This window comes from Austrofundulus limnaeus, unplaced genomic scaffold (genome assembly GCF_001266775.1).
Source record: "Austrofundulus limnaeus strain Quisiro unplaced genomic scaffold, Austrofundulus_limnaeus-1.0 Scaffold63, whole genome shotgun sequence".
Lineage (NCBI taxonomy): Eukaryota > Metazoa > Chordata > Actinopteri > Cyprinodontiformes > Rivulidae > Austrofundulus > Austrofundulus limnaeus.
Genome location: NW_013952465.1, coordinates 809,482 through 824,392, shown reverse-complemented (window position 1 = coordinate 824,392; position 14,911 = coordinate 809,482). Strand labels below are relative to the sequence as shown.

The 14,911-nt window shown below is 42.4% G+C and overlaps 1 protein-coding gene across 1 annotated transcript; it reads left to right on the top strand.

Moving 5' to 3' along the window:
• Positions 1-4,579: 4,579 nt before the first annotated feature.
• Positions 4,580-14,537, top strand: lrfn5b (leucine rich repeat and fibronectin type III domain containing 5b; the record flags this gene model as incomplete). The annotated part of the gene is given in 5 exon segments (XM_014009907.1): positions 4,580-5,495; positions 7,415-7,589; positions 11,618-11,954; positions 12,700-13,000; positions 13,077-14,537. Coding segments are annotated over 5 exon segments (2,403 nt in total). The 3' UTR covers positions 13,776-14,537.
• Positions 14,538-14,911: the final 374 nt, after the last annotated feature.

The following is a 14,911-nucleotide window of genomic DNA, read 5'->3' as shown; positions in this document are numbered from 1 at the left end:
GATGATGATGATGATGATGATGATGATGATGATGATGATGATATGGATTGATTGACAGGGAGCAGACAAAAAATACAAAAAGACTAAACAAAACTAACAAAAGACACAGATCATGACAGAAATGGCCAAAAAGCTTTCTTGGCTTCATTTGTTGACTAGTGTCTGTAAAATCACCAAATWGTAAACAAGCATCACTAAGCTTGGCTTTTTAGATAACTAGTTGACATGTTGTTTGTAGGCACACTGCTTAACTAGTTGGAATAAATTCACATCCTCTAGACTAGTGTTTACTACAGTATATTTGGCAGCTACTAGTTAAGGCATAATTTGTGTTGACTAGTTAACACATAAAGATTTTTGTTGCTTACTAGTTACCCTGTCTGACACAGTCGTCAACTAATTTGGTCCTGTGGTTCACTAGCRTGCCAAAAAGCCAACTAATTGTGATTTTGGTTTACTAGTGTAGCAGAAAGGTTGACTAATAAGACTTCTGCTTCTAAATGTGCCACTACTTKGAAAGAAGTTAGTTTAACTAGTGAAACCAGTGCAACAGTGCGGTGTGGTCTTAAACTATTGGGTTAAAATGACATTTTAGATCAGGGATACAGAATAAATACACAAATGGCTTCCCGTAATAGCAGATGAGAGAAAATATGACCCACTTCATGAGCTGCAGCAGCTCCATTTGCCCTCATAAGGTGGAGGACCCATTTCACTACTTYGTCTATATCATTTCAGCCATCACGCCGCAGCCTCGGTTTACCTCCTGCAACCCGGCCGAGCTTATTTTTGTCAGCGGCAGACGTCCGGCCACTCATCCTTGAGTAACCCGGGTGAGACGGCTGCCACTTTGACCCGCGTGGCGCTCCATGCAGATCTCATTAACTCGCTCACTCACGCAGGGCTGCTTTCCCTGAGTTCCTGCCCAGACATGGATAGCAGAGGCGTTCTCACATGATCTCCACCATAAGTTTGACCATCTGAAAACATATCCCACCCCCCGTGACCTGGCAGGCTGATTGGCACGCAGCATGCTGCAGAAGAATTTTCTTGGCAAATGCTACCCCGGGGGGATACCACAGATATCCTCTGCTAAAGCATTCTGCTGCACATGAATGTGAAGGCTGGAGCTTGTTGCCTCGAATCAGTGTGTGGGTGTGTGCTGTCAGTCTGCTCCGTTTCCTAAGACTGGAAGTACCTGCTCAGAGGTAGTAAACGGAAGTTTGATTGACTAAAACAGAGATTACGGTTGATGCGTCAATAAAACAGTCTGCTTTCTTGTTTATTCTTGGGCCTCCCATGTCGCCTTGTAGAAATGAGCTCTGCAACCTGGATGATAATGAATTTCTGTGTGACATTTAAAGATCAAGTGCGTGATTGATGAACACAATAATTGATTATCTACTTATTTGTCCATGTACCTGATGAGTGCAACCTGTTATGCAAATCTCTGTGGAGCATCCATAATTAAATGCAAATTAAAGGGACCAGTAACAGATATTTCCTGCCCGGGTGGCTCGGACGTGTTTTTTTTTTTTTTTTTTTGTCACTGATTTTTGCAAAGAGTTCTCTTCACAATTGGTTGAGTTTTCAGCAACAACAAAAACAAACAAAAAAAGTGTCTGATCTCAGAGTGAATCAATATCACGTCTTCAGCACCGTTTGAGTCAGGAAGTAGCAGGTTGTCTCTGCCTCGTTGCACAATCAGAGGCTGTAGCGTTAAATCAGAGCGGGAGCTGGTTGCTTTCAAYATGCACACACACAGTGCACCTCAGCTGCTCTAGCGGCTTCCTCAGATGCATACATAGATTAGAGCAGATGCTAAATTGCGACACAGGCAATTGAAAACAACTAGCTGTTCGGCCCTGCTTGAGGCCGAGGACCGAGCCTGCCTTTACGGAGAATCATGGCGGCGTTCACCAACGACTGCACACCTCATTTCTCACTAACTCAGGTCCACGCACCACCACACCTCGGCATAAAACCCCACAAATCTTCTGCAATTTGGTGAAGTTGTCCCACGTAAAAGTGGGTCAAGAAAAGACATTTATTCATCGCGGCTTCATCTGCGGCGCTCATAAAAATGTCAGCGTGTTCTTCTAGTAATATTCCTCCCCATGTTATTACGGACCATTTAAAGGTGACCTTGTGTCAGGCTGGTGGACGTTTTTAGCCCGGTTGTCAAAATGTCAGTGATCGTACCTCCATGGCTTCCTTCACTTGCGTCCTCCATATGAAAAAAAAAAAACTTGGCAGTGTGTCACTTCTGTTCGGTCCACTGTTTTCCTTTATGAGGTTTTCTGCACACTCAGAAGGGCAAAGTTATTACATCGTGAGCTGTGTGTCACCACTCAGCTGCAGACGATGCTTTCCAAGCAGAAAGGTTCTCAGTTTTATGAACTCTCCAAGAACTAACACTGGGAATGTGTTACACTATCACCTAGTGTTTGATCTTTTAGCAAAATATGTCATGAACCCCTGGATGGATTCTAAAGACACTTACTGAAAGTAATCACCGACTGTACATCTCCAACTAATAAACCTTTGGAGTCGATCTTCATAAACGCAAAAATGGCAAAAACTCTATCAATTTAAAAGCTGCTGAGCTAAAATTTGGTATGGTTGTAGCTGAGAATTATTCTCAAGACATACTTTGAGCACTAACACACTGTGCGACACCTCGAGATATCGGGTGACGTTGAGTATAAAGTTATCTTTAAGGTTTGACCCATAAGAGCAGCAGTGAGTCTGGACCATGTGACCGTGTRAGCGGGGCAACCAGACTGAGCAAGAACTTGGCAAAAATAAAAAAATAAGGGCTGATTGACTATTAATGATAATATTTATGAAAATATTATTAATTTATTGGTGTATACAAGCTATATAAGCCAATAAAAATGTCAGAAAGCTGTATGTGTTACGTATGTACCAACAGAAGAAAGCAGGAGAATGTGTCTCATTTCACAAGTGAGCAAATTTTATCTTATTTGGCTGAGTGATGCACTCTGCTAAATCATGCTACAATTTAGCAACAAAAAAGTTACTAAATATTACAAGCTGGTTTTGCCTCAGATTTATGTAATACTTACACAGTGTAAAATAATATTCTATATTTAACTATTTTTAGGTTTCTATTACACAAAACTGACCTGTTGAGAAGATGGTTAGCCAGTATCAGTAGAGACGTCTCATCCCAAAGTATCACCGGGTATAGAATGAAAATTTTCTAAGTATTGACTGATAAATATTTATTATTATTTATGATAGGCAAGAAAAAATAAATGCACTTTATCACTAGTTATAGTCATAAGTTTTCAACCAGCTAAAAAGTCTTACTGACTGACTTTAGGTCTGGTTTAGATCATTGTTTCAATAAATTATGTATCTTTCTTGTATATATCTAGCTGTTTTACATGATAGTTGAATTACATCAACACAACTAACAATTATATTAAGTTATTTAAAAAGATTACAGATTGTGACACAGATCCAGTTGGGTTTTCTGTTAATCTATAGTTGCTATGAGAGCTGTGAGTCGACGCCCTGTTTAGCTGCCATTTTTGCTTCTCCATATTGTCACAGATGCTATTAGTGGACAGCAGAGGTGGGGCTCACTCTGGTGTTATTTAACTTTATTGGTTTGACCAAAATGCCAGCATTTCTCCACACAAGCTTAACCTCTAAGGTGGCAGGCGACAGAAATTAATTCAAGGAATACTAGTTTCTCGTTGCTGTACCTTTCTGTGCACTAGAATGGGACACCCACACAACCCAAAATGGTTTCACACAATCCCGTCTAATGTGACTCTTGCCCTGAAACATGGTGTGCTACACCTGCAGAGCTGCGATCTGATCTCTGAGGTCTTAGTTTTTATGGCATTCTTCATCCCTGACAATGTCTCTGGATTCATCAGATGGATCCCATCTTATCCCCCGTCTCAGCTGTGTCATAAGTAAAAGAAGCAGCAGAGAGAACAGAGAGAAAATCAATAGCACAGGATAGCACATCCTCACCGAGGCAGCTGGTCCAATCATCCTTTCCTATTGGCGATATGATCCTGAGAGATATCCATCTAATTCTTATGAGGCTCCGAACTGCCAGTCTAGACTTTCATCCTTCTGTACACAAACATAAAAGGACTTGTATTATCATATCATAAAAAAGTATGATCAGGGGAACAGGGGGCTTAAAGCGATTGCTGCCACCAAAAAAATAAAAAGTTCCTTCTAGATTACTGAGGATGTTTCACTGTCAAGTCTGCAGGTGACTAATTAGTTTCATGTCTAATTGCACAGCTTTTATTGTTTGTTCAGGCTTTGACTTGCTTAGCTTCCTGCCCACAATCTGAATTCCCTAAGCTTTGAGTTGGCAGGGTTAATGTTACAAATCTGGTGGGAAAAAAAAGCTTTAACTCCCAGGCAGATTCCCCCAGTTTCTCATTTAAAAGGGAGTATTMTCACTGTGTGGGTGCAAATATGATACAAATTACACTTTCTTGTTTTGCAATTGAATCAGTTTTATAAATAGCTTTACTCTTCTGATTGTGTCTTTTTCGCCTTGCTTGTCTTTTTTATTCAGGTGTGTTAACCTGATTTTAACCCAAATGGAGTCGCTCCTGGTGTACCTGATAGTCCTTGGTGTGGCTGTGAAGGCTCACAAAGTTCAAATCTGCCCCAAACGTTGCAACTGTCAGGTGCTTAACCCCAACCTGGCCACTCTGTGTGACAAAAAGGGGCTGCTGTTCGTCCCGCCCAACATCGACAGGCACACGGTGGAGATGCGGCTCGGGGACAACTTTGTCACCAGCATTAAACGGAAAGACTTTGCAAACATGACCAAGCTGGTAGACCTGACCCTTTCCCGGAACACTATAGGTTCCATCGCACCGCATGCCTTCAAAGACCTGGAGAACCTACGAGCCCTTCATTTAGACAGCAACCGGCTGACCCGCATTACCAACGACACCTTCAGTGGGATGTCCAAGCTGCACCACCTCATTCTCAACAACAACCAGCTCACCCACATCCACATTGGGGCCTTCAATGACCTAACAGCACTGGAGGAGCTGGATTTATCATACAACAATTTGGAAAGTGTCCCCTGGGTGGCCATTCAGAGGATGTCCAATCTCCACACGCTCAATTTGGACCATAACATGCTCAGTTTGATTCCAGAGGGGACGTTCTCTGGGCTGCAGAAGCTTAAGAGGCTGGACGTGACCTCCAACAAGCTCCAGAAGCTTCCTCCTGACCCTGTTTTCCAAAGAGCAGGAGTCCTGGCCACCTCTGGGATAATGGGGCCTTCGTCATTCGCACTGAGCTTCGGAGGAAACCCGCTGAGGTGTAACTGCGAGCTGCTGTGGCTTCGGAGGCTGCGGAGGGAGGACGATTTGGAGACCTGTGCCTCACCACAACACTTGGCTGGACGCTACTTCTGGACTGTTTCAGAGGAAGAGTTCCTGTGTGAGCCTCCTCTCATCACGAGGCACTCCCAGGTAAAATCAGTTGAATGATCTGTAAACTGTTAAAGATGTGGGGTTTTGTGGAAAAGCTACAGTTAAGATGTTACCTGTTGTAGGTTGTAATTTGGAGAGTTAAAGTTTAATTCTGACACAACCGAAGCTAATGCTAGTCTGAGCAAGTTTACAGTTAGTGTCTGACTGGGCTGTCTCAGGGTTGCCAACTGTCCCGTATTAGCTAGAGTGTCCCGTATTTTTTTAAGTGCTCCATACGGGATGCTCTTTCCTCTTTCCTCTGACTCTAGCCCATAGTCATACTCGTGCCACCCCCTTAAGTGAAAGGGGTCCTGTGACAGCCGAGAGTAACACAGGCTGTGTCTCAAGCTGACGTAGGGCACATTTGTTGGCTGCCTACGTCACTGCTGCACCGCGTAGGTTGTCCCAATTCATAGGCGCCTGCTCATGTGGTCGACAAAACCCCAAAAATGCAGGCTGCATCTGAGCATCCTACACGGTTGACGGTATCCCAGAATTCATTAAACAGACAAACAAAGACGGCAGAGGTTTTAGGGTTTTTTTTATGGCAGAGTTTGGAAATGTATCACGGACCAAAGAATTACTTTTTAAATGTAAGTTTAGCAACTTAGCTGATGAAATTTTTGCTGCAATGAGATGATAAATAAACTGCAATTACAAGCATTGATACTGGCGCTAAACCAAAAACATCTAAGCTTTTTATAGATTTACATGTAACGTTTTTCTAATAATACTGAATTTTGTGTTGGAATTTTTTTTAACTGTCAAAACCTATTTATTCTACTTTCAAACGTGTACCCCAGTTATTTAATAATTGCAGTGGTGGGCAAAGCTAACCAAAATGTTAGCTTCTCTAACTAATAATCTGCTGACTTCAAAGTTGGCAGAGCCTAATTTAGTGGAAGCTAATTGGTCCGCTAAGGATTTTCAAGGAAAAAAATAATGATTTTGAAGTCAGAAAAAAAACTAATTTGATAAGAAAAAGATTAGTTTCACGGTTGTTTGCTAGCCAATTAGCAGAACCATGTCCATCACTGCATAAATGTGGGGGAGGCTGCCAAGGTTGGTACAAAGAAGGCTGAAGCGGTTATGATGTGGGAGAGAAGAGCAACAAAATAAGCACAACCAATAATGCATTTAAATGTAGGCAGTGATTTTCACAAACAGGACTTTCAAAACAGAGACTTACRGCTCACTGGCTGAAAACAAATGGTCAAAATCAAACTCAAAATTAAGCTAATCCAAAGAACTAACAATGACAGGTAAGATATTAACTGTTCAACCTTTCCACTGAACACTGCTTTAAATGGGCCAATTACTTTGAGCCAATATGTTACACCCTCTAAGCCAAAAGGAGCTTTAGTTAATCCAAGTTGGCATATTGTTCTTTCCTGGCCTCTCACAAAGTGCTAAAAAGAACTGTTGAACTTGCAAGTAACAGATTATTATAACAGCATACCTCCTAAAAGACCTCACACTGAAGTACAGGACTGTGGTCAAGTTTTTAAAGCAGTTCGGGAATAATTAGCGTGTTTATTGATGGCTGGGAGGTGAAAGCATTTGAAGCCCAGCAGAGGCTCGCACTGAATTAGTCCTCGAGCCATGCATCCAAACAGAAACACTGGATCGAATCCTTGCCAAATAACTATAGCAACATCAACTCATTTACATTCTGCAGACCTGTTCTGCAGAAGCGACTTCAGAATGTACACTGCAGTGTTTTGTCATGTTGATTATCCTGTTGTGAAAGTCTTGACTCAGAATCGCGACATCAGTTTGGACTGTAAAACTCCACATCATCATCGAGGCCGTGATGAAGATAAAACCACTGTGACCAGTTTCTCTTTTATACTGCAGTGAATTCAGTGTTTGATCCCAGCAGCGGTGACACATRACTCTGTCTCTTCTCTCTGCCTCAGGAGCTGCGAGCTTTAGAGGGCCAGAGCGTGACCTTGCGCTGCAAAGCCAGGGGTGACCCCGACCCCAATATCCACTGGATCGCACCGGACGGACGGCTCATGTCCAACTCCTCCAGGGCGCTGGTCCACGCGGACGGAACGCTGGAGATCCTCATCAGCACTGTCAAGGACTCCGGTGTGTTTACATCCCGCCGGCTGCGCTTGTGATGTTGACTGAAGCGAATTAGTTGTTTGCTTGTGCCCACAGAAGCCTAAAGAGTGAAGTGTCTAAGCAGATGAGAAAGGGGAGATAGTGGAGACCTAATGTGCTGATGCACGGAACAAGATGAAATCTGTGCTTTTTTTTCCTGTTTGTTCTCACATTTAAACAAACATCACATCCCAGCTTTAAGCACTAATATTACACTGTTTGATGGTTTTTCCCTCTCTGTGAGTGTGTTACAGCTTATTAAAACCCCCAACGTCCACACTGAAGGCAGTTATTCTCTCACCGCTGCACGGCTCCCCTGAAAGTCCAAGCTTGTCACATCGCGTTGTAACACAGTAATAGGGTGTCTCGCCTTGTAGACGCTCTCTCTGGTTTCAGAAGACGCAGTAGTAGCTGTCAGGCAAGTTTGAGCCAATTAGCTGACCAATCGCAGCAGACTTGGCCTTTTGGGTTTGGAGGGCATGAAAGAGGCAGGCGTTCCAGACAGAATGTGACAAGAGAGGCTGGAGCAAAGTAATATGCAGGTTTGGAACAATAGGATGGCATTTATTATAGTAAGCAACCTAAAGTGAAGTACGAAACTTGTTAAAAATTGAAAGGCCTAGCGTTTCTTGAAGGAATATATAAACGGTCRCCTTCCACCAAGCCAGACCTTTAAGATCATTTATGTTGAGAAACAACATATATTTGGATATTTAGATGGTTTGGCTCATTAAAATGGCTTAATGCAAATTTTTATTATGAGTTGTGACTCTCAGCTACTAGCACACCAATTTTTGGCTCAATATCTTTCAATTTGTCTGAGTTAGAATCATTCTTTGTGGATAATGTGGATCAGCTGTGGCAGCCAGCTTGAAATGGATTAACTCCAAAAGTTAGAGTTGTAGATGTACACACAATGGGCCTCATGCAAGAACCGTTCGTACGCACAGATTTGTTCTTAAATTGTGCGTACGAGTGATTTAGGAGAATTTGTGGCATTCACCAATGTTTTCGTATTCTACGATTTTTTTCAGATACGAACAAAATTTACGAGTGGTCCAGACCTGTCGTATATTTTACGTGAAGTCAGTCTGCTGTTATCCAGACTGATTTTCCTCCCTAATAACTTTATATTTCGTTAGTTTGAAGATATTTTGAGTTGAAAATAAATCACACTCCATAATTATGTTGACAATAGGCTATTCTGCTTGAATTAGAGTTATAATTTTAAATGTAATAATTTAGACTAACTATAAATTGTCCGGCCGGCCGGCTTATCCGCTATTGGGTGCGGCGGGGGGGAACCCCGCGCGCTCCGCAGCGACACTTTCCAGCTCGTCCGAGACGTTCCCAGACCAGAGGGGATACATAACCCCTCCAGTGAGTCCTTGATTTTCTCCAAAGTGCCAGACTTATTTTGAAAACATTTTAAAATGCTTATTTCAAACCCGCACCTGAGACCACCGCAGCGCGGGGTGTGCACAGCGCTGCGCAGCGCTGCGGCTTCTGAATAAATGAAAATGATTTAACACAGTTGTTTATACTTTTAGCAGCTCTTTTTATGCCACAGCTGAGCTGCTAAACATGTCGGATTTTCTTTTCTTGATCTCTGACAGACGGACTTCAATCTCTGAACKCGTAAAGTTTTTATTTTTTCAGTTTTCGCTGTAATTTTCATGAATGAATGAACACTTCCTTGTATCTGAGGCATAGCCTTATATGGTGTTTTTGGGGTGGTAATTATGCTAATCTCCTCTCGCGTGCACGAGCAGCTGGATAGAAAAGGTGTAATTTACGCAGCTCATTTACGCACGTTTCCTGAAGATAGAAGAGTTTGTTGAATCTGACGTGACRTGTTCGTACGAACCCTTTGTACGAACAAAAGTAAGAGAAATTTAGGAGAAGAATACGAACATGTTCTTGCATGAGGCCCAATGCTTGTTTTGTGAAATGTTTAGTAGAATCTGTCCAGTGCTCCTTGAGATTTTTTGCTAATAGACCAAATGTTTTGACTCACATCGAATATCAAAGTTTTAAACAAGAATTTTGCGCAATAAGAAGCACTTAGAAAATTTGTGAAGGACTAGATCATGCCAAGGTTTTGCTCAATATCTGTAAAACTGACAGCTGTTTTTGTGTTGCCTAAAGAAATGTGGTTTTAGCTGTGGGTTGACTCCAGAAGTTCATCAGCTGAATCATTTCCCCCCCTGAAAGTTTCATTAAAATCTGTTCATGAGATATTTTGCTAACAGACAGACTCAATGGCAAGTAGTTAATGACAAAATTTTAAATCAAGGAGCTGTAAAAGCTGTTGATGCTTAGTATTACGTGTTGGGGTCGGTATCAGCTACTTCCACACATAAATTGGGTAAATTTTTTGTTAAATTTACTGATGTATGGGTATTTCTGTGGTTTTAAAGGTGTGTTTTTACCTGGTGAGAAAAGGTTGCAGCTGTAGGTGGGACTGACGAGCAAAGACTCACAGAGGAGCACAAACTAAACACAATAGGACAAAAACAATGAACCAAACAAACAGAGAAGAACTCAAAACACAGCACACAAAACACAACCAAACACACAGGTTGTGTCACTGGGATTTTAGGCAACAGCAACATCAACTGGTGTTATTGCTCCATCATGCATCACCGTCTTTTTACCAAGCCAGAAAGTGTGCTCTGACGAATTCTTCCTAAAATGAGTATTTCCTTAAATATTTTTTGTGTTTTTTCTATAAGAACAAATATATAATCGGTAGAAACAGCATCAAACAAGCATCTCCTCCCTTTAGCTGCTGTAATACAGTTAAAAACAGACAAACAGCTTAGTTTGTAAATGCAAGAGATCTGTATACTTACAGGATCAAACACATGGTTTATTGGATGTTACATAATTCTGCATTACATTCAGTTCTGATTACATTTATGTCCACAAAGAGCCATAAAACCATTGAAAACGAMCAGGATATGAGATTATGCTTACATTATGCTGAATAAAAGTCAGATTTTTGTAGCCTTACTGAGGTCCACAGTAATGTACAAACTTATTACAGAAAACACTCATCTTTAAAACAAAACACAAGCATCACAGTAAGGAGAAATAATTCTTTGTATSTTACAAAAGTCAAATCTGTTCTGCAGGACAAGGGAAATGTAATATTTTCTAAAAGGCAAATATTGTTAAATGTTTTAGCACATGTATTCAGGAGGGTAAAACTGTTTTTAGCCTATTTCTGTCTCTTAGTTAAATAGATTATAAACCAGATGGTCACAGCTAATTGACATTACACTAACACAAAATTATTTTACAAATATTGAGCTAAAATTAGATGTGGGCTGCTGTTTTTATTTTATTCTTTACCGTGACTTGATCCAGTTCTCTAAACTGAAGGTTCTGCTACAAGTGACGGGTCTTTCACTGGTGTCTGTCCTGAGGGGATTACAATCTCCACCTCTATAATCCTGTTAAAGTTGAGCAAGACTGACATCCCGTATCGCTCTGCTCTTGACGTGTCCAAAACAAAACGGTGTGTATCTGAATTCCCGTCTCAATCATGCCTCTGAAATATTATTCTGAACTGGCACCACTTTTAAAGACAAATGCCAGATAAACTATTTCCATGAAATTAGGCTTCAGACACGGGGGAGCTGTTCCAAAGCAGTTTTTATTCACATTTATAAAATGAATAGTCCAATTAGGTCTTTGCTTTAGGAGCCATAGGAATGTTGTTTTTCTTGCAGCGTGGTGTTTATCTGAAAAATGTCCTGTTGAAGTCCTTCCTATATTATTATAATCTTTTGTTTGTTGTATATAAAGGTATTCATATTATTATCTCATGCCAGTGAAAGACAAAAATGAGAAATAATAGTAAGAGATAAATTGTTTATTGCAAATAGGGGTGAAGAGTTCCATCAATTCATTGGACAGTAATGAGGATAGTGGCTCTGTACATAAAAAAATATAGAAGACAATTATTTCAAATATTGTTCCTTTTTGCATCCTATCTTGTGTTGCAGGTTCTTTCACCTGCGTGGCTTCCAATGCTGCTGGGGAGGCCCAGCAGACAGTGGACCTGGTCATCGCCAAACTCCCCCACATAACCAACAACTCGGTAGCGGATCAGGAGCCGGACCCCGGATCGTCCGATATCGCCACAGTGTCTAAGACAGGGTCAGAGGCGAGTGCGGGGGTCCCTCTGGGGAACGCCAAGACGAGCCAAGAGAAGAAGGTGGTGATTGCCGAGGCCCACTCCACCTCAGCCCTGGTCAAGTTCAACTTCCACAGGAGTATTCCCGGAATCCGCATGTTTCAAATCCAGTATAACGGCACCTATGATGACTCACTGGTGTACAGGTAAGCTATGACAAAAAATATATATCTTTATGGACCACTTTGTGTTTTAAAATCCCATCAGAAGTTCAGTCATTAGGAGCCGGACCTGACTGCCAGCGTGWTTTGTGGTATCTGCTAATCCCATCAGGAAGACAGACTAATGCACTGCGCCTGAATTCTTCTCCTTCTCCTCATAATCCCCCCTTGTGTGTTATTTACTATGTGCGGGGCCTTGATAATGCCTAATCAACAAAATCAAAACACAGTGTCAGCACTAAGCTGTGGACCCACAGGAAGATGAAAGCACCGTCTTCCAGTGTTGCACAAAAAAAATAAAAGCATGAGAGGCTTTGACATAAGCTTATCTGAAGAAGCACTGCACGCAGCATTCCTTTATTCCTCGCTGCTTTCTCTCCATATTTAACATTAATCACTGTAATGTGATAGGATCATAACGCAAATCCCCCTTTCTTTTTTTTCCTAAATGAACTCTGAGGTCAGTAGCACATATGGCTTGTCAGCAGCAGCTTCGGAACAAACTGAGGCTTCCAAGCAAACCCTGATTTCAGCGACATCATGGAAAGAATGAACGTCAGAACAGATTGTGCATAGACAGATCCTTAACAGTCCCCCCTGGGAGATAAATTATTGTCACATCTTTTCATCCCAATAACATTAAGACRGTTAATCCATTTTGTTTCGCTTCCCTTTTGTTTAGACTCCACTAATCTACGTCCCAACTCACAAAGCTTCTCTTCCTCTCCAGAATGATACCCCCCACCAGTAAAGACATTCTGGTGAACAACCTGGCAGCTGGCGCGCACTACGATCTGTGTGTACTGGCCATCTACGACGACCAGGTGACGTCTCTGACGGCCACCAGGGTGATTGGCTGCGTCCACTTTTCCACAGAGCCACAGTACCTGAGCTGCCACTTCATGCAGTCCCAGTTTCTCGGCGGGACCATCGTCGTCGTCATTGGGGGGATCATTGTGGCRTCCGTGCTCGCTTTCATTATCTTCCTCATCGTGCGCTACCGAGTGTGCAACCAAGGAGATACAGATAAGGTTAGTAAGTCGTGAGTCATTGTGGTGTGTTTTTGTGAAGGTGGTCGACACTCTTCTCTCTCTCCTGTTACACCAGGCCTTGGAGATGGGGGATATTCGATCACTGAGCAGTGACGGACAGCTACAAGGGTGTGGGATTCCCAAGTCCCTGTCCAAGCAGGTCCTACGTCCAGAGAAGAATGACAAGGACTGCCTCAGGGTCGCCCTCCCTCCCCTGGAGCCGACCAAACAGCGAGTACCTGTCGCTGTGCCCGCCACAAAACCTTCTGTCCCCGACTGCACGGTCTCTACCTCTGCTGGCAGTCACAGCTGGCACCCAGCCTCTCCGGGAGCGCCGAGGCCCAAACGCTCTGGAGCCGCACCCAAACCCTCAGAGGCCCGGCGAGCTGAWGCTCAGGCGAACGTGGAGCTCAATAACATGAACCGGAATAACTCTTCAGAGGTTAAAACGGCCACCGCCGCCGCCGCTCTCCCCGTGCCTGGCCAGCCGGTCAAATGGACTGCCGCTCCCAGGGGGCCGCGGCCGCACCACGCTTCCCGACATTACATGACTGTGCCAGCGGGGGGCGTGAGAGTGAACCGCAGGCACTCGCTTAACGCGGACACATACAGGGAGCGCTGCTACATGGCCTACCCAAAAACTGGGGCCAGCCTGCGCTCCAAACGCAGCCTGTCGATGAGCGGGGAACTGCCGCAGCTCGAGAGCTCGACAAACATTCACCGAGCCCGAGACAAACTGTCCAGGTCTGAGTGGCTGCTGGAGAGCACTTTATGATTCGAAGTTAATGACCTGCATTCTGGTTTTTCTTGGATTGGATTGGGGGCCYGTTCCGGAGCATACAGGAAGTCTCTGTCTTGCTTTGAGATTTTGTGCTCCTTATTGAGGGAACCTGTGGAGGACAGGCACACAGGGTCACGGAAAACATTTCGATTTTTTTACCTTATAACCTGTCAAAGTCTTCTTTATATCAACATTTGATTGAACTTTAATGAAAAGGCACAACAGTGTATAAAACAATGTCATGTATAAAAACGTTTAGTTGAATGAGATACTATACATCTCAGTACAACCATAAGTATTCATGTGGTATTGAATGCAGTAACCTGAACATACTGTATTATAACAAGAAAAGCATCACACAAGGGATGGTGTTATATTTACAGTATCTGTTACTTTAAAGGGACAGTTCAGATCTTTTGGAATGGAATTCTGTGGGAATGTTATAAACAACTATATTAGGTTGTAGATAGCGCTTTTAATGGTCTCAGTTTGGAACAATAGAGTTTAATTCTGACTAGCTAATGGCTAAACTCAGTGGTGCCACCAAGAGGGGACCAATGGAGGCAATGGCCACMCTTATAAATTTGCTGCCCCACCAGACCAGAAAATGTAATAAGCGTAAAATCCCTCTGAATATGAATTTAGGAGTGAAGAGCTGTAAATCAAAATGAAACAGGCCTAAATCAGAATTTCCATTTTACTGTACTATTTTAAAATCTTATAAATGACAAGATGAATAAATGTCTGTCGTGCCTTTTTGTGTCCCACCCTATGAATATGATTTTGTTGGCACCCTTGACTAAACAGAGCAGTACCACCTAAGTTGATTGCAAACAATATAATCCTCAAACAAGTTCAGTGGTTCACACAAACTAAAACAAAACAAGACATTTTTATAATAACTACACTTTATTTAGTAACACATTTAATGCTTTACCCATGAAGGCTAATTACTTCCAAAACCAATATACTCGTTGTTTAATCATGCTTAACAAAGGTTAGTAGATAGTCAGTTCAGATGTTCTCTAATCACTAATACATGTCTAACATGGTGTGAAAGTACATTTATATAAGCATTTACATACAAATACGCACATTATATAGCATAGTTAGTTCATGAGTTATTAAGC